At 34.4% G+C, this 24,447-nt stretch overlaps 1 protein-coding gene across 7 annotated transcripts in view; it reads right to left on the bottom strand.

Annotated features, from left to right (window-relative positions):
- The window catches only part of CHD9 (chromodomain helicase DNA binding protein 9), a 274,510-nt gene that overhangs the window by 88,122 nt on the left and 161,941 nt on the right, over window positions 1-24,447 (bottom strand). For all 7 annotated transcript variants that reach the window (XM_025370142.1, XM_025370141.1, XM_025370138.1 and 4 more), the window contains 9 exons: window positions 16,950-17,061; window positions 13,177-13,323; window positions 12,233-12,301; window positions 12,094-12,149; window positions 10,700-10,817; window positions 8,305-8,391; window positions 8,024-8,161; window positions 4,473-4,594; window positions 1,154-1,397 (listed from right to left, as the gene is read on the bottom strand). In XM_025370142.1, coding sequence (XP_025225927.1) covers window positions 1,154-1,397; window positions 4,473-4,594; window positions 8,024-8,161; window positions 8,305-8,391; window positions 10,700-10,817; window positions 12,094-12,149; window positions 12,233-12,301; window positions 13,177-13,323; window positions 16,950-17,061 — 1,093 coding nt within the window. The remainder of the gene's footprint in view (window positions 1-1,153; window positions 1,398-4,472; window positions 4,595-8,023; window positions 8,162-8,304; window positions 8,392-10,699; window positions 10,818-12,093; window positions 12,150-12,232; window positions 12,302-13,176; window positions 13,324-16,949; window positions 17,062-24,447) is intronic.

Here is a 24,447-nt window from a genome sequence, read left to right as displayed (position 1 = left end):
CAAACAGGTAGAAAATCGTTATTATTGGGAGACAAAAGTAGAAGGCTATGCACATTATCTTACTTCAACCTCTATCATATCACATAACCTGGTCATGTGTTATAATGATCCTTTTAGAACAACAGAATGAGTGAAAGAAAAAATACTAAGGTGCTTTTAATGTAGGGTGCCACTTTCCATTTAAAAAGTACCCTTTCTGTGAATTGTGTTTATTGATTTAATTATTTCTTAATATTTTAATAAAATGATTCACATGAACATTCAAGACCATGACTTGGCATTTCACGTTTTCTTTTTTAAATTTTTTTTTTTTTTTGTAGAGATGGCATCTTGATATGTTGATCAGACTGATCTGGAACTCCTGGCCTCAAGCAATCCTCCCACCTCGGCATCCCAAAGTGTTAAGATTGTAAGTGTGAGCTACCATGCCTGGCCTATGTTTTCTAGTCTTAACTTTCTGCTAGAAAATTCTTAAGTTGTCATCCCTTTATTTTATGATCTATGTATTTAGAAGGGATAGAAAATCCCTTCTTAAAGAGTAAGTGGTCAAAGTAAAACAGAAAATGCTCCTCTAAAATACATGGAGAGAGGAATATCATCAAACCACTAGAGTACTGAAATAATCAATCCTAAGGAGAAAATGATGGAGGTATACCTGTTTTGGTAAGCAAAACAAACCACATTTTAAAAAATGTCTAAAATAAAAATCCATTGAACATGAAAGAGAACCTATGGTCTCAACTCAACAGGCATTTAAGCCTGTGGTATCAGTGAAGATTTAAATTTTTAAAATGATGGGAAAAAAGCTGGACAATGATCAGAGACAGTTATTACTCTAAAAATAAATCTAATGTGTATTTAGAAACAATTAGTAAAATTATTATTCTAGTTGAAAAATTAAGAATTACAATGAAACCTGTGCATTGTTTAAATCTGCATACTTCATTATAGTTAACTAGGGCATTAAACTGACTTTTCTCATTGTTCTCTTCAGCTACTCAAATTTACTGTAAAATAAAAATGATGAATAAAAGAGCTTGAACTAAGATCTAGGTAGGCAACTAAATGTATCCTAAATTTGAAAATAATTGGTAGGTAATACTTATCTTTTTCAGCCCTGACCTTTCAAACAACAAACAAAATAATAACACACCTGTGAATCCCTGAAGTACATCTCGTATTGCTGTATCATCTGTCTGCTAATCAGGCTCCCATGATAAACCACAACGTTAATATCAGTCCACGTACGAAACTCTCTCTCCCAGTTTGCAATAGTAGAAAGTGGAGCAATAATCAGGAAAGGTCCTCTTATACCAGTCAGAAGGATTTCGTAGAGGAATGTAATTGATTGAATAGTTTTGCCAAGACCCATTTCATCTGCTAAAATGCAGTTTCGTCTGAAATAAACAAATACATTATCCATGCATACACTGGGTTTTTTTCTATACTTTAAAGATAAATATACAAAGATAATCAAAGATCAAATAAAATAGTTGTATTTATAAAAATGTAAAAGTTGCTTAAGTGCAGAGTAGGCTTAAGATTAAAATTTTATTAAAATCCTGCAAAGGGACACCTAAGGATTTCTGTAGCTCCAAAATAAGGATACCACCCATTAGATGTTTGATTTTTTAAAAAAGAAAAGGGAAGGGCAAGGCCAACTCAATATATTATTTGTTCAGGAATCATTTAATAAATACCTTCTATATCTAAGGACAGTATGAGAAGACAGGATACAAAACAAATAGAACATGTTATCTGCCTTTCAGGGGTGTATATCTATTACAGAAGCTGACATGCAAATAAATAAATAGTCATGCAATGTGCTATCACTGAAGCACAGATAAAGCACTGGTTTTCAATTGTGGCTGCACATCAGAAGAGCTCACAAAGCTTGAAAAAAAAAACCCAGATACTCAGGCCCCTCCCCTATACATTCTGATTCAATGTATATGGAATAGGATAAAATCAGTTATAATTTCAAAAGTAAGCTTCACAGATGATCATGATATGTTGGTCAATTAAGAATCATCAGTATGGTTTATTATGGAGGCTTGAAAGATTAAGCCTCAACTCTGGCTAGAAGAGATGAAAGAAGACCTCCTTCAGAAAGGAGGTCAGTAATGAGTAGGATTTTTGCCAGAGAGCATAGTGAATGAGCAGAAGTGTGAAGAACATGATGAACTGAGGGACCAAAAGTTGTTTTCTATGGTTTGGAGGAGAAGGTAAAAGGAGGAGAGATTATTGAGGAAGCAGGGTCATATATAGAAGACATTTGCCATTTTATTATGCAATGGAAATTACTGGCACACTTCAAACAAATCCAATGAGATTAGGCTTGTATTTTAAAGTTTACTCTGGTGCTATTGTCGATATTAGAGGTTGAGGTGCCTAGAAGTTGGGACAGTAACTGGGAAAGCACCATTAAGTGCAGGGAAGAAAGTGTGGGCACCTGGTCTAAGAGAGGAGAAACTAAGGGGAAAGAATCTTCCAGAATTAATTGTGGGTTAGAATGAAATGGACCTAGTTACCAATGTATGGGGTACAGGGTGAAGCCAGATTTCAGTCTGGGTGACTAAAGGAATTGTGTTATCATTAACCAAGATGGAAAATACAGAGGAAGAACAATTTTGATGGGGAAGAAACAGGAAATAATACTAATTTTTATTCTAGTGTGTTTAAAGAATCATTCAGATAGACACTCAGGTAGCAAGAGCCAAATAAAAACATGGGCCCAGAGTTCAAGACCTTAGAGATAAAAGTATGGGACCATTAGAATATTACTGTTACGTGAAGGCACGGGGAGTACAGAATATGGCTTAGGGAGAACAAACATGTAATACGAAAAGAGAGCTAAAGACAGAACCAAGGGCAGGCAAACACAGTATCTACAGGGCAGGCAGAGGAAGAAGAACCAGCAGACTATTGAAAGGAATAGTCACAGATACTGCAGAGCTAGGAGACAGTCACACTGTGGAAGCTGTTGGGGTTCAGAGTGGGGGGAATGTTTAAAGAAGGAAGGAGTACCAACTACTAACCAATGCAGCAGAGAGCACATTAGGGCTGAAAAATATTCCATGGATTTGGAAAGTTAAAAGTTTCAGAGAATGCAGGGGAGTCGGGGTGGGGGCAGTGGTGGTGGTGCTGAGGGGAATGGGGAGAGAGAGGGAGAGAGAGAAGGAGAGAGAGAAAGACAGAGAGAGAAGCAGAGCCAAGAGAAGGTTTATTTTAAACCCAAATTTGTTCATAGACTGAAGGGATGGCAATAGTCTTCAGGGATGGCCTGGAGATAAAAAAGAGAAGGATAAGTGATTGAAGTAAGGCTCTATGTTCAAAGAAGACTAGATGAGATGGTATGTCTGATACATAAGGACAGTGGTAAGAATAACTATGGATGAAGATATTAACGTATCTGTAGGCTTGGATATGAAGGCAAGCAAGAACTTGGATGAATTTACCTACCGTCCCTGGGTTTCTCTATGAAGCAGTCATATACAGAGTGTGAAGAGGGCAGAACTGTAACAAAGGGCTTCAAGAAAGTGGTGAAAGGTTAAAACAGGCAATGTAGGAGATGGAAAAGGGTACTGACGAGGGAAGACAAGTTAAAAAAATGTTTTGTCAACTACTTTTCCTAGATGGTTCTCTTGGGAAAAATGATGATTAACATTTGGAAAATATAAATCAGGGAAAAGAGCACTGTGGGGATAACAGGCCTCTTTCCATCAATTGAGTCCATGACTCACCATCACTTAAGCATAACAACTCAGAAGACTCACGTGAAAAGTAAAAATGATTAAAAATGATTCTAAATAAAAGCATCATCAAATTTTGCTATTCTTACTAATAGTAGGGCCTTTATTTGCTCTTTTGCATATGTAACTACTACGCTTTCTCAATTGCAGTACCATTTTTTACTTATTTTGCAATTATCTTTTCATCTCAAAAAAGAATATAAGACATTCTATAAGGCATTTTGAAAATCTTGGAAAACAAATAATAAAAATGGGGTAATTAATTACTAGGTTCCCATATTTTATATTCCATTCCTTATCTATTGCTGACAACCTACTTCTTCGACGATTTACATTAAATGATAGAGCTTTAATTCCTGTAAGTATACCTTGCTCGTAACTCACTAATTCGAACTGATTGTTGGCAGAAAGTAGTATGGGTTGATAAGCTGAAAAGCATTATATAACACATAAGATGTCTTAGGACTCTTAGAAAGGTATTTCAAATTTAAGTATTAATCAACATACCAACTTTCTTCTATTCTGATTGCTATACATTTAAAGAAAACAATTGTAGTTGAATCCTAAATTGTAATTTACATATTTTCCTGAGGTAACCTCACTTTAAATAATGAAGACTTCATAACAATAACAATATAGCAACATCAGTATCTATTTTACTTGACACATTTTGGCACACATTAAAAAAAGAAATTTTTTTTGTTAAGATATACTACATACCTATTGTACCAATTGAACAAGAGCCAGTTGAGTCCTTCTAGTTGATATTCCCTGAGTTGATTGCCATTTTTATAGTCCCTGGATTGATCTATTTTCTTCCAAATATTAGAAGGAGGACGGTCCTTTGTGGAAAAACAAAGAATGAATGCTGTTTAAATCTTCCATGTATCATACTGATGGCAAAAAGCATTGGTTTAAAAATAACCCTAAGAGGCATAATAGTGTAGTGCTATGATTAACTTTTACCTAACATTTAAAGGTCAAATTAATTCTATACAACTCTTCCAGAAAATTGAAGAGGAAGATATATTTCCTGACTCATTCTATGAAGCCTTGATACCAAAATCAGACAAAAACATCACAAGAAAACTACAGACCAATGTCCCTCATGAACAAAGATGCAAATATTAACGCAATTTTACCAAACTGAACTTAACAATATATAAAAAGGGCAATAAGATCATGACCAAGTAGTTTTTTTGTTTTTTTTAAACCAGGAATGGAACGTAGGTTTAAAGCAGAAAATTAATCAGTGTTGATCAACAGATTAAAAAATAAAAATCAGCCAAGTGTGGTGGCTCATGCCTGAAAGCTCAGCACTTCTGGAGGCCAAGTGAGGAGGATCACTTGAGATTAGGAGTTCAAGACCAGCCTGGGCAACACAGGCAGACATAATCTCTATTTAAAAAAACATAAAACATAAAAACCAGAAATAATATGATACTCTCAGTAGATGCAGAAAAAGTATATGAGAAATTCAACATCCACTCCTAATTAAAACTCATCAAATTCTGAATAGAAGGGAACTTCCTTAACCTATTATGGTACAGCTATGAAAAAGCCAAAACTAACATTACACTTAAAGGTGAAAGACTGACTGCTTTCCCCCTAAGATCAGGAATAAGGCAAGGATGTCCTCTGTGACAACTTCTATTCAACACTGTACTGCAGGCATTAACAAGTGTAACCAAACAAGAAAAAGATAAAAGTCATCAAGATTGAAAAGGAATAACAAACTGTCTTTATTTATATTATAGAAGACATGATTTGTCTATGTAGAAAATCCTGTGGAATCTACCAAGAAAGCTAAACTAAGTAGTAATTTTAGCAAGGTTGCATAATACAAGATCAAAGTGCAAAAGTCAATTGCAGTCTACATTATGGCAACAATCGTGAATATATTTTTAAAAAACAATAACAATTTTATAATAGCATTCAAAATAGCTTTTGATATTCATGGTACAAAACATTTCTTTCAAAAGAAATCTATAAGCCCAGAAGTGAAACATTATATGTAAAAGAATTTTATTCACTTATATATACAGATACATAAGACATAAATTTTCTGAAGATTCCTGAATGGGAATTCAAATAACATTATCCTGACCCCAAATTAGTAGGGTCTCAGTGGGAGAAATAAGTTTCTGAGAAACAAGCAAAAGGTCTCTTATTGTCTTCTGCTTTAAAATTATACTGTTACTAATCAACAAAATTACACTTCTAACAATTATCAGGATAATCAGGTGTGATATTGTGAAATATATATTTGGTCTTCACTCCTATTTCCTGGCATACAACTCTTGATATTCTTGGGTTCTCCAAAGTGCTGCTTATTTGTGTGCCAATATTGCTGACTGACAAATTCAGGTGAGGCTGGTCACCAGAAGGACAAAGGCATGATTAGAGGGGAGAATGAGAGGAGAGGAATGGGAAGAAAAGGAGAGAAGGAGGGGAGGAAGGAAGGAAGGGGAGAAGATCAAGTTGATCACCAATGGCCATTGGATGATTGAATCAATCATGCCTATATAATGAAGCCTCCATAAAAACCCAAGAGGACAGGGTTTAGTGAACTTTCAGGGAGCTGAACACTTCCAGGGAGCTAAACATGTGGAGACTGACAGAAAGGTGAATAAGAACTCATTTACATGCCAGGAAAGTGGCAAACCCCAACTCTACAGGGACAGAAGCTCCTGCACTCAGACCTCGCCCTATGTGTCTCTTCCTCTGGCTGTTTGTTTGTATCCTTTAAAATATCCTGAGGAATAAACCGGTAAAACTTGAACGTCTTCCTGAGTGCTGTGAGCTGCTCTAGCAAATTAATCAAACCCAAAGTGGTGGGTAATGGGAACCCTAACTTGAAGCCAGTCAGTCAGAAGTTCTGAAGGCCCCTGGACTTGTGACTGGTGGAAAGGAGGGGGCAGTCTTGTGGGACTGAACCCTCAAGATGTGGGATCTGATGCTATATCTGGGTAGATGGTGAATTAGAGCTAGGTAGAACTGAATTAGAGGACAGCTAGCTGGTGTCCACTGTAGAACTGACTGCTTGCTGGTCAGAAGAATTCCCCACATATTTTGGGGTCACAGAAGTCTTTTGTGTTGATTGTTGTGTTACCCTGAGAGCACAGGAAAAACACAGTTCAGGAGAGTTTTTCTTAAACATCAGGTAAGTGTATGGTAATTGTAAATGGAAAACAAAACAGGCTATCAGTATACAGAGAACAGGACTGGTTATTGAAGCTCTGCTGCTACTTAATACAGGTGTTTGCTAAAGAAAACATTTTTTAAGTGGTAGCCAATGAGCATTAAAATAATTAACATATATTTTAATTGCTGCTTAAAATAATTTCTGCATTAGATCATGTTCTGTGCAGCTTCTTTTCAGCAATCCAGTCACCATTAATGATTCATTAGTTTGGGTCAGGGAAAAATTTCATTTACAGAATCTCAAAATACTTTACATGACTTACATGCTATTTTATTTAACAGCAATATACTGGCAAAAACAAAACAAAACAAAACAAAATCTCCTATATTATCTAACCATGACAGACTAGCCTTGTTGTCATCAATTTTACATTAATTAAGGGGATTAATTCTATTGGCTGAGCCCCCTTTACCAAGGTCTATAACATATATTTAAGGCATCTCTAATTTTTGAAAAGCTCCAGAAGAGATTCTGATATGCACCTGTGACTGAGAATCATTGATATAAAGACATAGCTTATTCAATGAGGCTTAATGTTACCACCAAGGCATAGTCCCCACCCCAAAAGAAAATCTTTCTTTTACAACATTCCTTGACCCACTCCTCTCTGAATTAGGTGATGCTTCTGTTTTCTGGTTCAAGGAATAGCATTTAGAAGGTAAAAGGAATGGGGGTAAACTGATACGCTTTTGTTAACAGCCTATGGGCATTACTGGAAAATAAAGTAAGAAGACCAGAAAATAATATTAGGAAGATCAGAAAATAGTTATTATAAAACAATATGATCTCTTCTATGGAATATTTAATTCATTTCCTTCTCTTATGTCACATCTCCATGTTTATCAGGGCAGCTTTCCTCACTTTCGTGCTAATCAAAAAGGAATCTGCTCCTGTCTTTTCACATATAAACTCCCTCTTTAGCTTTGGCTCCCAAAACTAGACTCACATAGTAACAAGTCTGTTTAAAAGAAATGAAAGTAAAACAAATTACATAATTATTAGCAATATCGTAACTTACATAAACAAGTGCTAAGATTTCATAAGGCTGTCTAAAACAGATTCTTACCAAACGTCTTGTGTCAGGCCTTGAAGCTTGCAGTTGTTCAAACTCTTCTATTTTTGCAAGATCTACATCTTCTTTCAGTTCCCAAGTACTATCTTCATATGGCAATGAGCACCATTTTACTAAGTAGTAAATAACAGGCTGTAAAAAAATTTTTTTCATTTTACCATTTTGAAAAAGACACTAGTAAGAAATAGTTTAAACAGAGAATAAAGTACTAGGTCTTAATACTTGGAAAGTTTCAGATTTTTCTTACTTAAAAAATATTTTTACCAAATATTTACCTCACCAGTATCCTTATCTTCACAAAAAGAGACTTCTAACACTCTGTCTACTTCAACATAGTCTGGATTAAATGGTTCTTCTTCCATCTAAAATTAAAAGGTAACTTAATTGACATCTGACAAAGAAGTGGAATGATAAAAGGACAAATTTACCAGCATTTCACTACAGACCTTGTAAGTTTGATTTTAATTAAATGCCCAATAAATGGAATTCTTCCATTTTCACTTCCAAATGATAGCTAGGATATCATGAATAATGTTGTAAATAATAAAACCAATCAAATAGTATTAAAAAATAAGGTACTCTAGAAGATACATGCTTTAAAAAATTCCTGAAAGCAGCCTCTATATCTTTCCTTTATTCTTTTCCTTAGGTTGCAAGAGTTGAAGACCATGCATCCCATTGTATGCTCATTTCTCAGTTGTCTCACACAGGCTTTATCTTTACCTGATGGTTCTTGTGCTCAAGACCCACTTATTGAGCCGACTATAAACTTTACTGAGGTACCTCAAACTCATTTGCACTCAGTTACTCTTCAACCCATACCTCCTCCTACATTATCTAACTGGGTAATGGTAACAGAGCTTCCTCTCCATAGCCCACGCTCAGTGACACAAGTCAGAAATGAAGAAGTCATTTTAGATTCCTTCTTTTTCTTTACCCTCTACATCTAGTAAGTAACCAATTTGTACAGATTCTACTTTTAACTCTGAGATTGGTTCCTCCTTCCTCATCCTCACTTCTTACTTGAACCTTTACAAATAACCCCAACTACTGTCTCACCTCCCTTTAATCTGTTTTTCACAATGTCCCCAGAGTTATCTTTCTCAAATATAAATATTATATATCGTTCCTTTACTTAAAATTCTTCACTGACTCTCCCCTAATTAGTCTTAATGAAAATTTAATGATTATTAATTAATTCTAAAATCTTCAGCTTATTAGGAATTTCTAGATCATAGTGAATAAATGAGATATTTAAGGTGATGGGAGGACCTCCCAGCATTCACAAACTCACAGGTCATTAGAATAATTTTTTTTTTTTTTTAAATAGAGATAGAGGTCTCATATGTTGGCGAGGCTGGTCTCAAACTCTTGGCCTCAAGTGATCCTCCCAAAGTGTTGGGATTTCTGGCATGAGCCACCATACCCAGCCCACATTTTTTATGTGAAATTAATAATTACAAATGGAATAATAGTAATTATGTAGTGAAGATATCTGGCAGATACCACCTTAATTTAGTGATTAACCACCAGTACTGGGGTAGAGAGGTATCATGTACCATCTTATATCATTCACTAGAAGAATAGAGCATCACTTCTATGGTGTTCTTTTAAAAAATGCCTAACCTGGATCATGAAGAAACCTCATACAACCCCAAATTGAGGGGCATTCTACAAAATTAATGAGCTGTACTCTTTAAAAATGTCCAAGAAATGAAAAACAAAGAGGGACTGACTAAAAGAGATATTACAACTAAATGTAACGTGTTGCTGGATTAGACTCTGGACCAGATAAAAATACACACACACATACACACACACACATTTTGTTATAAAAACACTAGTGGAACAATTAGTGAAATATGTATAAGGTCTGTGCATGAGATAATAGTATTACATCGATGTTAGTTCTACTATTTTTATGAAAGAGAATATAGTTGTTTTTAGGAAATATATACTAAAGTGTCTGCAATGTTAAAATGGTTTAGAAAAAGACGTGTGTATGACAGAGATAGACAGAGAGACAGAGAGAATGAATACAAATGATAAAGCAAACATGGTAAAATGTTAACATTTTGGAAATCTAGTTAAAATAAATGTGGGAATTCATTGTACTATTTTCGTGACTATTTTTAGAAGAAAACGTTTTTAGAATTCTCAAATTAAGAACTTAAAGTGGCTCTAAAAGGAGTCTATTAGAAAATCTGGACCAGGAAAGAACATCAGACCATTTAGTCAGGCCTATACATGTAAATTTTTCCAGTGAGGTTCTGTTCACATACATGAAGCTGGTATAGCAAATATGCAATATATTTCATCTACTGAAAAATCTTATTTTCCATTTACTTGCTAGATTATCACTTCCTCCACTTGAATAACTTTGCTGATATATTCTTGGTAATAAACCATACTCACATTCAACTCTAAGTATTGAAATATATGCTAGTTAAAAAATACAAGCATGATCTACCATTCTGAATTATCAGTGTTCCTGTTTCAAACAGTTTCCAACCTAATTTTGAGAATAGAAAAATACTATATGTAGGTAGCATTTGTATTCAAATATCAACACTGGAAGTCTAAGAATTAAAATAATGTGTAATTTTTGATAAATAATGCTACATGTGTTCAGAGACCAACACATAATAGTCTTATTTATTTTTTTCTTACATCTGCCAAAAAGTGTGCTCTTTGTGCTTGTCTCAATTTGAATCGTTTGATTTTCTGCTGGATCCTTTTATCTTTCAAAAGCTGCTCTTCTGTGGCCCACTCACAGTGAAGATAGGAGCTAAAATTTTTATAAAAATAATATATTAGAATGATACAGATAAGCATTTTAAGATGTATTTTAAACCAAACTATTATAATTCTTCAACTTTACAAATAGGTAGTTCATCAATTAACTTTAATAGAATTCATATCATTTCTAAAATAAAGTAATTGTGATCACTATATGCTAAGGAGGTCATAGTCTAAAGGTATACAATTTGCCATATAGAAACAGAACAGTAAAATGATCAAAAGTCTAATCACAAGATGTGATTTATCTATTATTTTCTTCCCTGTAACAGTTTTGTCGTGATCAGAAAGCTAACTAGTTTTGAAACTAACGTGATTTAAAACGCTTTCATGGAGGTACAAAGAGAAGTTGGAAAATACATAAAAAGAAGAGTAAGTGATTTTTCCCCGGTTAGCAACTCTTACGAGTTAACTGACCTACATCCAAAATTAAAATTAAAAACTTTAAGGTCAAATCATCTCATTGTGTACATCTGACATAAAAACCTAAAGATCAGGGAAAAAAAATTTGTTTTTAAAGAGATGGAGTCTCACTATGTTGCCCAGGCTGGCTTCAGACTCCTAGGCTTAAGAGATCCTCCTGTATCAACCTCCAGAATAGCTGGGACTATAGGTAGATTAGAAATGTCTTTTATAAAAACAATAAAATCTGAAAAGTTCAACAATACAATGAATGCTGTCCATAAATTATAAAAGTATATTTTATAAAGATTCTTGCATTTTGATGTTAATAATTAACATTTTCTGGAAAATAAACAAAATTTAATTTTTTTTTGTCTTTTTTTTTTGAGATGGAGTCTCGCTCTGTCGCCAGGCTGGAGTACAGTGGCGCGACCTTGGCTCACAGCAATCTCCGCTTCCCGGGTTCAAGTGATTCTCCTGCCTCAGCCTCTTGAGTAGCTGGGACTACAGGCACGCGCCACCACGTCCAGCTAATGTTTTGTATTTTTAGTAGAGATGAGGTTTCACCATGTTGGCCAGGATGGTCTCAATCTCTTCACCTTGTGATCCTCCCACCTTGGCCTCCCAAAGTGCCGGGATTACAGGTGTGAGCCACCCCGCCTAGCCAAATCATTCAATTTTAACATGAAAGGTTTTCAAATGGGCCCTTTTCACTTTTTAATGATTCTTGATTTATACAGGTATAAATGATAAAAATTATAAAAAATGTGGATAAAATGAAAATCATAATTTTTATTTATTAAATAAAGTAATTTATATGTAAATCAACATCTTTCTTTTATTTTTCTAACTCAAATACTTACTAATTCTTGTATTTTACAAAAAATTCTTCAGTATCAATCATCACTCCAGGTGATATCTAAGAAAAGAAAATCAGTAATGGTGACTCTTTTAAACAGGCCACAGAATATGAAGTGTAAAATGTAATGTACCAGTACTTACTTCCTTTTTTACAATTCTAGAAGATAGAATTTTGTCTACAATTGCAGCATCTTCTTCACTCGGATTCTCCTATGGGAGGGAGGAAAGAAATAATGACAACACATTCTGAAAGATCTTTTAGTTGCCACTTTGTATGTTGATGAACATACTATAATTCAACAAATATTTATACAGCATATGTGCCAGACACTATGTTACATGTTAGAAAAACAAAAATGAAAAAAACATAGTTATTGTCCGTCCTTTTCATCACCTGCATTATCTCTGTAGCAAACATATTGTGCTTTTTAATGTGCTAGTCATTATTCTAAGCATTTTACATATATTAATTGAATCTATTATCTTCATTATTATCATTTCCATTTTACAGATTAGGAAATTTAGGCATAGTTAAATAAGTACTTTCTCAAGGTACTCAGCTAGTGACTGAGTGGTTGGCTCATAATGCATATAAGGGGGACTTAAAAAATTAAAGACGAGAGAAGTACACATGGCATTCAGGCAAATGTGTTCATAAAACAGAGGAGTGAGTGCTTATGGAGAAGTAGCAGGAAACAACACCAGAAAATCCAGACAAAGGGGTTTACACACTGCTAAAAAGGCATCGTTATTTTTGTAAGGTTCAGGAAACTATTACAGGAGTTTTCAGTAGAAAAATAATGTGATTAGACTTGTAATTTAGAAATATTCTGCAGAAAAGATAGAATTTCAAGAACATATATTTAGGAGGTAGAAAGTATAGTGACAACCTGGATGAAGAGGCAAAGGAAAACGAAGAGAGGATGAATTCCTAGGTTTCTAATTTGAATGACTCAATTAACTAATAATATGGAATCCAGAAGGATTAAGTTGGAGCAATTTTCAAAAGAAAAAACAATACAAGTACCTTATAGAATTTATGTTGGTTTAAAATGTTTTGCAGTCATAATTCTAAATATGCTTACCACAAACAACTGTAAAGGCTGTTCACCAGGTAAAGGAGCTGAATTCTTTTTTATTTTCATAGAACCTTTAACCTCTTCTTCAGATTGCTTCCCTTCTACATCTTCTGCGTATTTTTTTCTTTTAATTTGTCGATTTGATCTTCTTTTCTGTAACGAACCACAAGGATCAGATTTATATAATTTATTTTGAAGAAAAGTTTTTAAAAATAATTACCCCTAGAGTTGGCGGTTTTGTATATTAAATTTTCAACATGATACTCAATGCTCATCTTTTCCTGTTTTGTTTTTAATTAGAGGAAGATTATAATTTGCCATTTGCCACAGGCTTACAATCTTCCTACAGTTCTACTTTCTATAATTTCAAACAACAAATATTAGTAATACTTTTATTATGTTAATTTGGAAATCATTAAGAATAAAGAGATCCCTCTTTTTTTAAAAAATTATTTCACAGGTTGGGCAAAATATATTTTATTAGTAATACCTTTATTACTACATTACTTATCTTTAGAAACTGTTGTTAAGAATAAAAAGGTATCTGTTTTATTTAACTATTTCATACCTTGGGCAATAAATATTTAAACTATTAATAATTTCACAGTTTTAGTCCAAAACGTAAAAAGTGTATCAGATGAATACTGGGTATAGAATTGGGGGTATAAATCTAGAAGAATAAATTCAATAGTATTTGCCAAAACACGTGAAACTGTGTTTAAAGCAGAATAACATAAAATATTTTAAAAGAAATGCACAAAATAAGCAAGCATTAAATCTACCAAATAATTGTGAATGAGAGAAGAAACGGTTTCACTAACTTTAGTAGCTTTCCTTAAATATAAAAAAATCACTATCATCACACAAAACTAGGCCTTTTACAAGGTATTACATGTAGTAAGATAATTTTTAAATAATCTAAGTAATTTTAAATCTGGAATCAAATATACATGGCTTTACTTACCTCCCTAAATATCTAATATTTTTTCAAAAGTTTTATATTTCAAGGAGAACTTAAAAAACAAAAACAAAGTTACATCTCTTTTAGTGTTTCCACAATAAAGATAAAAACTCAGGTTGGTTTCAAAATCCCAAATGACTTAGATTTATTTTTAAAATTTCCCTTGTAATCTCATGGGGTAGAGACATTTCATGGGGGTAGTGGCATCTCAACCAACTGTTCAATTGCTTAATATGTGGCAAATCTCTCTCTTCTTTTTTCTAGTCCAATTTCTTCTATATATTTAGTAACTTCATGACACTTCCAAAAAATGGAACCAGCAAAATAAACCACAAGTTCTTTTGGTTTCTGCTTGTCTTCTATTTGGCAGGTCTTTAATTTACCTTCATAGCCATGACGAAAATAGCTGAGTCACTGTTACAGTGTGGTGACAAACTATATGCATGCAGTCATGCCTCTGCCCCTTTCTCTTGTGAGTAGTAAAATACTGAGAGAAAGAAAGGCACTCATATGGTCAGCCAAATGTACTAGATAACACCGTGCCTCATTAGGATGGGTCAAATGTTTCTTGGCCATGAAGACATTGACATTTCAAACCTCAAAGTAACACAGCCTGGTGACATATAAAAATCCTAATTAAAGGGCTAATAGAAACCCAATTTTCCTTCATCCTGTTTTGAAAAGGATATGAATTACTTACTATTCTCTGGGAGGGGGGAATTCTATGGATTACTAACACTAGGCTAAAAGAATATTTAGAATTCTATTATGGGCACCATATAGATCTTAATGTTCAAGAATAGTTTTAATTAATAAACAACTGTGACATATTATCAATGTCTCATTAGGCATGACTTTTAAATAATGAAATTTGAGACTAGTTCAGTACATTTTTAGAAAATTCTGTTAGATGTTTTCAGCATTAGTTTCCTTTCTGGTCATTTAGACATCTATTAGTACTTAGAGACAACTCACTTAGTTTTTAGTAAATAGCAAGTGAGTGACCTCAAAGAATCTTTTAAGCTCACAAAAGTGCACTCGGATAGAATGAAGGTTACTTATTGTAAACTGTTCCCTCATCCTACAAAGACTTTGTCTAACAGATTAATTTAAAAGTGTATGAATTATGAGATTATAGAAGATTTTACCGTAAATTATACTCCACTAGAGGATATAGTTACACATTAATTAGGTAAAGCCAAATAAGGTATCATTCTCACCAATTATCATTACCTGCCATACAACGTCGCTACTAGTTTAAAAACATAAAAATGAATCTGACTTCTACATTTTTGGCATGTGCTTTTTCTGGCTTTCTTTCTCCATGTTTTTTAAAGACAACTGGAAATCTTGATAAACTGTCCCTTCTAATTTCTTATTTTTAGCTTCTTAAGTCTTAAAGGCTTCAAGAGATCAGTCCATAGCACTTCACATAGGAGGTCAGAAGCATGTTTTAAATAATATAGTACTTCACTATTTTAACATTGCACTTGTTTCCTATAATATTCCCAATAGTATAATCTGTTGCAGGGGCATTTTTCTTTGTAATTTAGGTCTCTAAATATAGTTGGACAACTGTAATATTCTTTATTAAGATTAAAAGTAACAAAATTAAATACCAAATCACATTTTTAGATTTCTAACTGATTCCAAACCTTAATTAGTTTCCAACATGGTTGAAAGCTACATGGATTTTTCCATCATTTATTTAATTACACAATCAAATATATCAACAATATAGATTTATAACTATTAGAAAATATTTTTACCTTCACCATTTTTTGTGTGTGTGTTAAAGCAACACACCTGTCAAAACAACCTAATACTACAGTGAAAAACATGGAAGAAATGTTCATGTTGACCTAGCCTACCATTTCATTGTTTGGAAATTACATAACGGAAAAATGGCCAGCATTATTTCAGCAAAAATTAAACTAAATGTAATCATATGGAATAAGTTAAATATAAGTTTGCCTAAGTTAAGGATAACATATGATGAAAAAGCCAGGCCATGTAATATTAGGAGCTTCAGTCACTGCCCTTACCTCAACTCTTGCAGCAGCCCAGGAGCCTTGAGCCACTACTCTCCCATTGGATAAGAAGCTGCATAAGGAAGAAGAAAGGCCATTCAGGGGCTTTCTGGCCCCATAATTCACAACTGCCACCACCCCTACGGCCTACAGTCGTACTTTAATTATTAGAGATCAGAGGGTGGCCTGAATTATTATGACCTTCACTATAAATAATTTTAACTTCACAGGGTTATTTTGAATATCCACCTATTCAGAAAAAAAAAAAAAAAAAAAAAAAAAAAGAAGGCAAAATGCATAGTATTTCTTCCGTCTACGTTAGGGGATTTTTAATATAGTCAGTTATCTTTTCTTCACAGAAACAGACCAAAGGAATTATTTCTAGGAATGATTCAATCCATTTGCTCTGTCGTTTGTATGTGATTTAAAAAATTACTATGTCCATCATGTTCATTCAAAAGAATTCTATAAGCACAGGATAATATCATTAAATACTCCTCCATGCTAAAAGCCATCAAGGACTTTGTATTGTTACTTAACCTCTCTGGGTTTCAGTTTCATTATCTGAAAAATGGGGGTTTGGAGAGGATATGTTAGTTTCCTCCCACATCTAATATTCTATGGTAATATTACCAGGACATATTGTAATAATGCTACTTTACAACTTGTACCATACTACAAAATGTATTTTTACTTCTAAACTAAAATGTAAATATCTATAAGGCAATATTATGCTAACTAAATCATTCTAACAGTGTTTCATTTCCAGAAAAAATTGTAATACTCACTTGAGAGTCTTGATCTTTTAATGTATGCTGTGGCATCTGTTCTGCATCAGATATTTCATCTGAAGACTCATTCTTTCTTTTTTGTTTCTTACCCAATGTAATAATGAGTTTGCTGTTTCAAGAGGAAAAGAAAAATAAGAATTCTTTGAATTTTCCTAAATTTGATTAAATTAAGATTGTCATGATAAACTTTTTTCCACTTTATATCACTTGCATGTCCAACTAAGGATGATAATTATCCTGAAATCCATGTTGACATTTTCAAAACATAAACTCTATTCTAATGGAACAAACACCATCCAATTATACGTTTGGAAGTATAATTAATGTACTTAAAAGTACAATTAATGCACTTCTAAACACAGAAAGGCAGTCAAGTAGGCTAGGCGCAGTGGCTCATGCCTTGTAATCCCAGCACTTTGGGAGGCCGAGGCAGGTGGGAAAAGGTCAGGAGTTCGAGACCAGCCTGGCCAACATGGTGAAACCTGTCTCTACTAAAAATACAAAAATTAGCCTGGTGTGGTGGCGGGCATCTGTAACCCCAGCTACCTGGGAGGCTGAGTCAGGAGAATCGCTTGAGCCCGAGAGGTGGAGGTTGCAGTGAGCCAAGACTGCGCCATTGCACTCCAGCCTGGCAACAAGAGCAAAACTCCATCTCAATGAACAAATAAGCAAGCAAGCAAGCAAACAAACAAATAAATAAATTTAGTGGGTAAAAAAAAAGGCAGTCAAGTCTTATTTGTTTTTTAGGCTTAAGACTACTTTTCATAGGAAAAATGTGAGGTGATACAACTGTATTTATTATCTTGCAGATTTGGAATGACAGATTTTTTTTCTCTTATTAAATTCGAATCCACTTATTATCCTTGAATCCCCCTATTTGTTAAAAGCCTCTACTTCCTTCTACTCTACAGGAGAAAGACAATTACTTAAGGCACTTTAACAATTAGTTGTTATTTAATTCTTTAATTTATGTTAAGGCTTATCTGTACTGCATGTTCCTAAGCATAAGAACTATTATTTTTTATATTCCTATAGCATGTGTGTGTCAGTATATCTTTATATATGTGTTTATATATATATTGATATTTACTCATATACACGTCAGATGGAGCTATCTAAAATGAAAGTGGTTTTTTTCTGTCTTGATGAGAGGTATAAATACATAACTCTCACATTTCCTTATCTGCTTCAACAAATGCAGGGGCATGATTTTAAATCATGGTAATTATTAATCAGCAATGTACTATTTTAAATATCTGTAAAATAAAAATGGAAAATCTCCCAAATACTTTCAGATATGATTTATCAAAAAGATATCAGAATTCTTTCAACAACTATTTATTAATGTAGGAGAATTTGGAGGTTAAGAGCATGCACTTTGAAAACACAGGGTCAAGATTTAAACCCTGACTCCATCATGTACTTATCTGTGAGACATTGGGCAAATTAGTTCTTTTAGCCTTAGTTTCCTTGCCTGGAAAATAGGGATACCATAATAACTACATCTACTGTTGCTGAGAATTAAGTGGCATAATGCATACCAGCTTTCAGCACAGTCTTGAAATTGTATAGTAATTTCTCAACTAATGCTAACAACTTCTAAATATTCTATGCCAAACACTTTCCTAGGCTCTAGGATTTGAAAATATAGTGACACAGTTCCTAACCTTAAAGTGTCATAGTTAGACTATGATCACAGCTAAAATGCCAAAGTGGGGGTTAGCACAGGATGCAAAGTGAACATGAAGAAGTGCTCATGGTTATTGAAGAGTAAAGGGTGCTTTACAGAAAAGATAACATTTGATATGATGAAAAGAAGTTTAACAGGTAGTGAAAGTGGTAGAGTACAATCCAGGCAGACAGATACCACAGAAGAGGTGAATATGCAATGGTAATAGCGTGAAAGAAATACACAGAGTACCCCAGAAGGAGGTGGCAGACAGCTGGATAAGCAGAAAGCGTGAAGATCACAGAAGGCCTTGTATGACACACAAAGAGTTCACATTTTAAGGGCAGCTTTTAAGCTCTTGAGAGCAAGAATTTAAAAGGAATCTGTCTTGTTCATCACTGGCAACAAATGTTTAATGAAGAGGCAGTGAGTTATTTTGAATAAATTTAAAAAAGCATTTGGAAGATATAAGAATTATAAGCAAGGGGGTAATGTGACGACAAGGAAGTGAAATGCAAGGCAGGGAAACCAATGATAAGGCAAATGACAATTCAGGGGAGAGATAAAGAGTGTAATCTAGGGTTGTGAGAATGTGGATGAAGAGGTAAATAAAGATATAATTTTTTATTGTGGAAGCAGAACCAACAGGACTTGGTTATTGACTGGATGACTAGACTTGAGGCGAGAAAAAGTTATAGAACGCTTTCTCCCTATATTATTCTTGTTATTGGTATGATTACCACATTCAACAGAATAATGGTAATTCTTACTGGGTGTCTCACCTGCACTCTTCTGAGTATGTGAAGAAAGTAAATAACAGTAAGAAATACTCCTTATGTTGGAAGCAGGAAATCAGAAGAAATACAAAGATATTCTGAAGGAACATTAAGGAACCAACCATAGTTACACTTCATTCCCTCTCGCCACTTTCACTGTTTATTTCCTCTCTGTTCTAGTCCCTTTTCCTGCTCTAGTTCCTTTCCTAAAATAAAAATCTCCCTTGAGGCTATATTTACTGTTAGATTCCATATTCTTCCCCCTTTGTATCCATAGCTCTCAAAAGAGTCATTTCCATTTCATTCCTCAACCCACTATAATCTCAACTCTTACAACTACTTTTAATATTCATAGCTTCCATTTATTCAGTGTTTACTATGAGTCACCCTCTGTGCTGACTTTACATGCATTCTCTCACTTGATGTTCACACAACTTTAAAAGGGAAGTACTATTATTTTATAAGAGGAAATTGAGGCTTAGAGAAGTTAAATAACTTGCTCAAAGTCACACAAATAGTAAGAATAGAGACAGAAACTAAGTATGCCTCACTCCAAAGTCTAAACCCCTAATGCTTAAGGACTCAAAAGACTTTTAAAATGCAAATCCAACGGAACTTGAAAAAAAAATCCTAACATGTAACTAAGTCTTTTTTTTTTTTTTTTTTTTTGAGACAGAGTCTTGCTCTGTAGCCCAGGCTGGAGTGCAGTGGCCGGATCTCAGCTCACTGCAAGCTCCACCTCCCGGGTTTACGCCATTCTCCTGCCTCAGCCTCCCGAGTAGCTGGGACTACAGGCGCCCACCACCTCGCCCGGCTAGTTTTTTATATTTTTTAGTAGAGACGGGGTTTCACCGTGTTAGCCAGGATGGTCTCGATCTCCTGACCTCGTGATCCACCCGTCTCGGCCTCCCAAAGTGCTGGGATTACAGGCTTGAGCCACCGCGCCGGGCCGCAATGTGTAACTGTTTCCTTTTGGCACCCTTCCTGGCTCCCTGACATGAGAGTCTTCTGGTTCTCACTGAACTTGGTTTTACTAAATTTTGGCTCTTCTTCCTCCATCTACACCTTGAATGTTAGTTTTCCGTAGGATTCAGTCATTGACAATTCTTCTCTGTCAGCCTGTTAAACTTTGGTTTCTCTCAAAGTTCTGTCTTCAGCCGCCTTCCTTCTCTATATACTGTTTGTCCCTGAGAGATTTCATTTAATCTATTCTTAACTACCAACTAGAAGTTAAAGATCCTCAAATCTCTTATCTCTAGTTCAGATCTTTCCCCCGAGCTTCACGTTCAAAGAACTAATTGCTTATTAGACATATATATGGGTATCTTATAGGTATTACAACTTCAATATGCCTCCAATCCAATCTCTCATTTTCCGTAAACCTATCAGTGCAAGTCTACTAATATTAAAGTGTAACGCAAAGTCAGAAAAGTGCACACATAAGAGTACTGCTCAATCAATTTTCTCCAACAGAAAATATCTGTGTAGCCAGCTTCCAGATCAAGAAACAAGACATTAGTTTCCCAGAAGCCCCCTCTCATGCCTCTCCCAGTAAGAACCTCCTCCTAAAGGTATCCATCACTTTGCTTGTGAATATTTGCTACATCCTAAGGCACTGGTGCAGATGATTTTTAATGGCAAAGTAAGGGACAATACTAAATAAAACTGGGTAGTAAAAATACATATTTGATACCTTCTCCTACTTGCTATCAATCTCCAACTTAAATGTGTATTTTCAACTAGTCTGTAGATGAGAACAACATACGGAGAGTGTAGTTGTTTAAATAACAATCTCCCATGAAATGGAAATCATGGCCTATTAATACCCTTCATATATTGCTTAAAAAGGTATTTTTTCAATGTTTGGTAAGCTAAATGAATTATGTGAATGCACATTCTGATGCAATATCTTATGTGGCTGCTTAAAGACTCAAATCCCAATGAAGAAAACTTTCAATGAAATGAGAGGCAGAGATATTTAAATATTTTTTAAAATTTACAAATGACTGTAATCCCAGCACTTTGGGAGGCCGAGACGGGCGGATCACGAGGTCGGGAGATCAAGACCATCCTGGCTAACACGGTGAAACCCCGTCTCTACTAAAAAATATAAAAAACTAGCCGGGCGAGGTGGTGGGCGCCTGTAGTCCCAGCTACTCGGGAGGCTGAGGCAGGAGAATGGCGTAAACCCGGGAGGCGGAGCTTGCTGTGAGCTGAGATCCGGCCACTGTGCTCCAGCCTGGGCGACTGAGCAAGACTCCATCTCAAAAAAAAAAAAAAAAAAAAAAAAAAAAAAATTTTACAAATGACTATGAACTGGTTCCGCTATTCTTTTACAGTAGCATAAGGGGATTAAATGAAGATTCTCTAAGGACAAAGGACCAAGCTGCTTAAACATTATTTTTATAGATAAATATTACCTAAATCTCTAGAAAATACTAATAAATACTAACTACCAAATAAATCTTAAACACTTGCCCTTTTGAGTGGTGGGGTTGGGTTAGATAAAAATGTTTCCCATCACACCTTAGATAAGCCTTTTGTTATACTAATTATTTGAAAATTTTACTTAAAAACAAAAAAGCAACTTTCACTTTATTTTCCATATATTCTGTATTATTCTTCCAACATTGTTCTACATGTCTGGAATAGCATCATGAATTCATTAGTCATTTTTAACAACCCATGCAAAAATCGTTTTCAGATTCTAACTTTGTAAGAGATATTTCAGATATATAGTATTTCCCTACTAAACCTTCTAAGTCCAAAACATTACACACGCCTTTTCTATTTAAAAAGGGTACATATCCATGATAGGAAAAAAGTCAATTCTGAAATCATTTTTGGCTGATACAATTCTGGGTTAATTCGGGTGGCATTTCAAAATTAGATTAAAAAAAAAAAAACAGTAATCCTGAGTTAATAAAAAAATAAAAAAGAAAGAAAGAAAGAAAGGAGTATAAGTATGCACCCCGTAGTTCTAGCTACTTGGTAGACTGAAGTGGGAGGAGACTTGAGCCTAGGAGTTCTAGGCCAAGCTGGTAAACAAAGTAAAACCCTATTTCTAAAATATTATAAATTTTTTAAATAAAATGATCTATCTAGAGAGAGAGATTTTAGAAATAGGGTTATTTACAATGAACCTTGAAAACTATAAATCTTACCAATTTATTACAGATTCTAAAATGGCATCTAGGTAATATTATAGAGAGGCATAATTAATTAGGCTGGTATCAGATCAGCAGTGCCTAAACATTTGGGGAAAGCTTAGTGAAAGCTATTTAAAATACAGATTCTAGACAGGCGTGGTGGCTCATGCCTGTAATTCCAGCACTTCTGGAAGCCGAGGAGAAAGGATCACCTCAGGTCAGGAGTTCAAGATCAACCTGGCCAACATGGTGAAACCCCATCTCTACTAAAAATACAAAAATCAGCTAGGCGTGATAGCACATGTCTGTGATCCCAGCTACTTGGCAGGCTGAGGCAGGAGAACCGCTTGAACCTGAGAGGCGGACGTTGCTGTAAGCCAAGATCTGCACCACTGTACTCCAGCTTGGGCGACAGAGCAAGACTCTTGTCTCAAAAATAAAATAAAATACAGAATCTTTATGAGAAAATGCCCAACAAACTCAAATTGATGTACATTCTACAAAATAACTGGCCAGTATGTTACAAAAATGAAAACATCATAGAAGAAAAAAGTCTGAGGAGTTATCCTAAATTGAAGGAAACTAAGGAGATATGACAACAAAATTAAATGTTGGATCCTGAATTGGATCCTGGCCAACAAAAAAAAGGGAACTCACAAAACTTGCATGAGGTCTGCAGATTAGTTAACAGGATTATTAAAATGTTTATTTCCTGGTACTGATAATTGTGCTATGGTTCATAAGATGTTAACATTTGAGGAAGGTGAGTGAAGAGCTTAAGGGAACTCTGACCTATTTTTGTACTTCTGACACTACTTCAAAATAAAAGTCAGACAAAAATAACCCAAACAGTTTTGTGGGTCCCAAACCCAGGATTCTGATCTAGAAACGAGGACTCCAATATGACTTTAAAAATATTCCCCAAGAGTTGTGGTGCTCTACCAGGTTTGGGAACCACTGGCTCAGAGAGTAAAAATTAGTATAGAAAACTCTAGGAACAAATATTCAGGATGATACAACTATTTTATATTTATAGAACACTTACAATTGTAAAGTGCTTTTGCCTACAGTACCTCAGTTGATTCTGAGAAAAACTCTGAGATAGGCAAGGCAGGTAGGTATTGGTCCCACCATACAGACAGGCAGTGTTCAGTTCCAAAAGATGATCCCCTTATTCCTAGATTATGATTTCCAACATATCTTACTGATTTTAAAATAAAATGACACATATACTTCAACCAGTCAACAGATATTTAATATCAATAAACTTAGTGACTCTCTAAAGAGAAATATGAAACTATATTATCTTTTAGTAAATTTTAAATATTAAAATTTACCTGACTTTCATAAAACCAGAAATATCTATTATCTATACAATGACAACAGATAGCCATAAATGTTATCTGAAGGAAATCAGATGTTTCAGTAGTAGAAAAAATAAAATCAGTTAGGCAAAATACCCAATTGCTATAGAGCACTCCATTCTTCCATCATGGATTACAAAGAGTTTACTACATTAATTCTAAAATACAATTTCATTATAAATACATGCTTCAAATAAACTGATAGTTTGCTGGTTTAAGGAGAAATATCCCCAAAGAAAAGCAACAACGTGACACAGAATAAATTAACAATAAAAAGCTTTATGCAAATTTTGTTCTTAAAAACATTAAAAGGATCTGTTATCAATGTTAGCAAAATGTAGCAACAGATACACTCAGGCAAGGAAAAAACCTAAATATCAAAACATGGGTTGTTTCTGACAGCAAAGGGCAATTTCAAACTAAAGTATGAATTTGAAATGTAAATTCATTTGATAAGTATAGGCAGTAGAAAACCACAATGTTTATACTTAATATGCCTATATTTGATTTTCAGATGTAATTTATGCACTTATTTCA

This window comes from Theropithecus gelada, chromosome 20, assembly GCF_003255815.1.
Source record: "Theropithecus gelada isolate Dixy chromosome 20, Tgel_1.0, whole genome shotgun sequence".
Taxonomy (NCBI): domain Eukaryota; kingdom Metazoa; phylum Chordata; class Mammalia; order Primates; family Cercopithecidae; genus Theropithecus; species Theropithecus gelada.
Note: the sequence above shows the minus strand (reverse complement) of the source record. Positions and strands in the feature narration are given on the sequence as shown.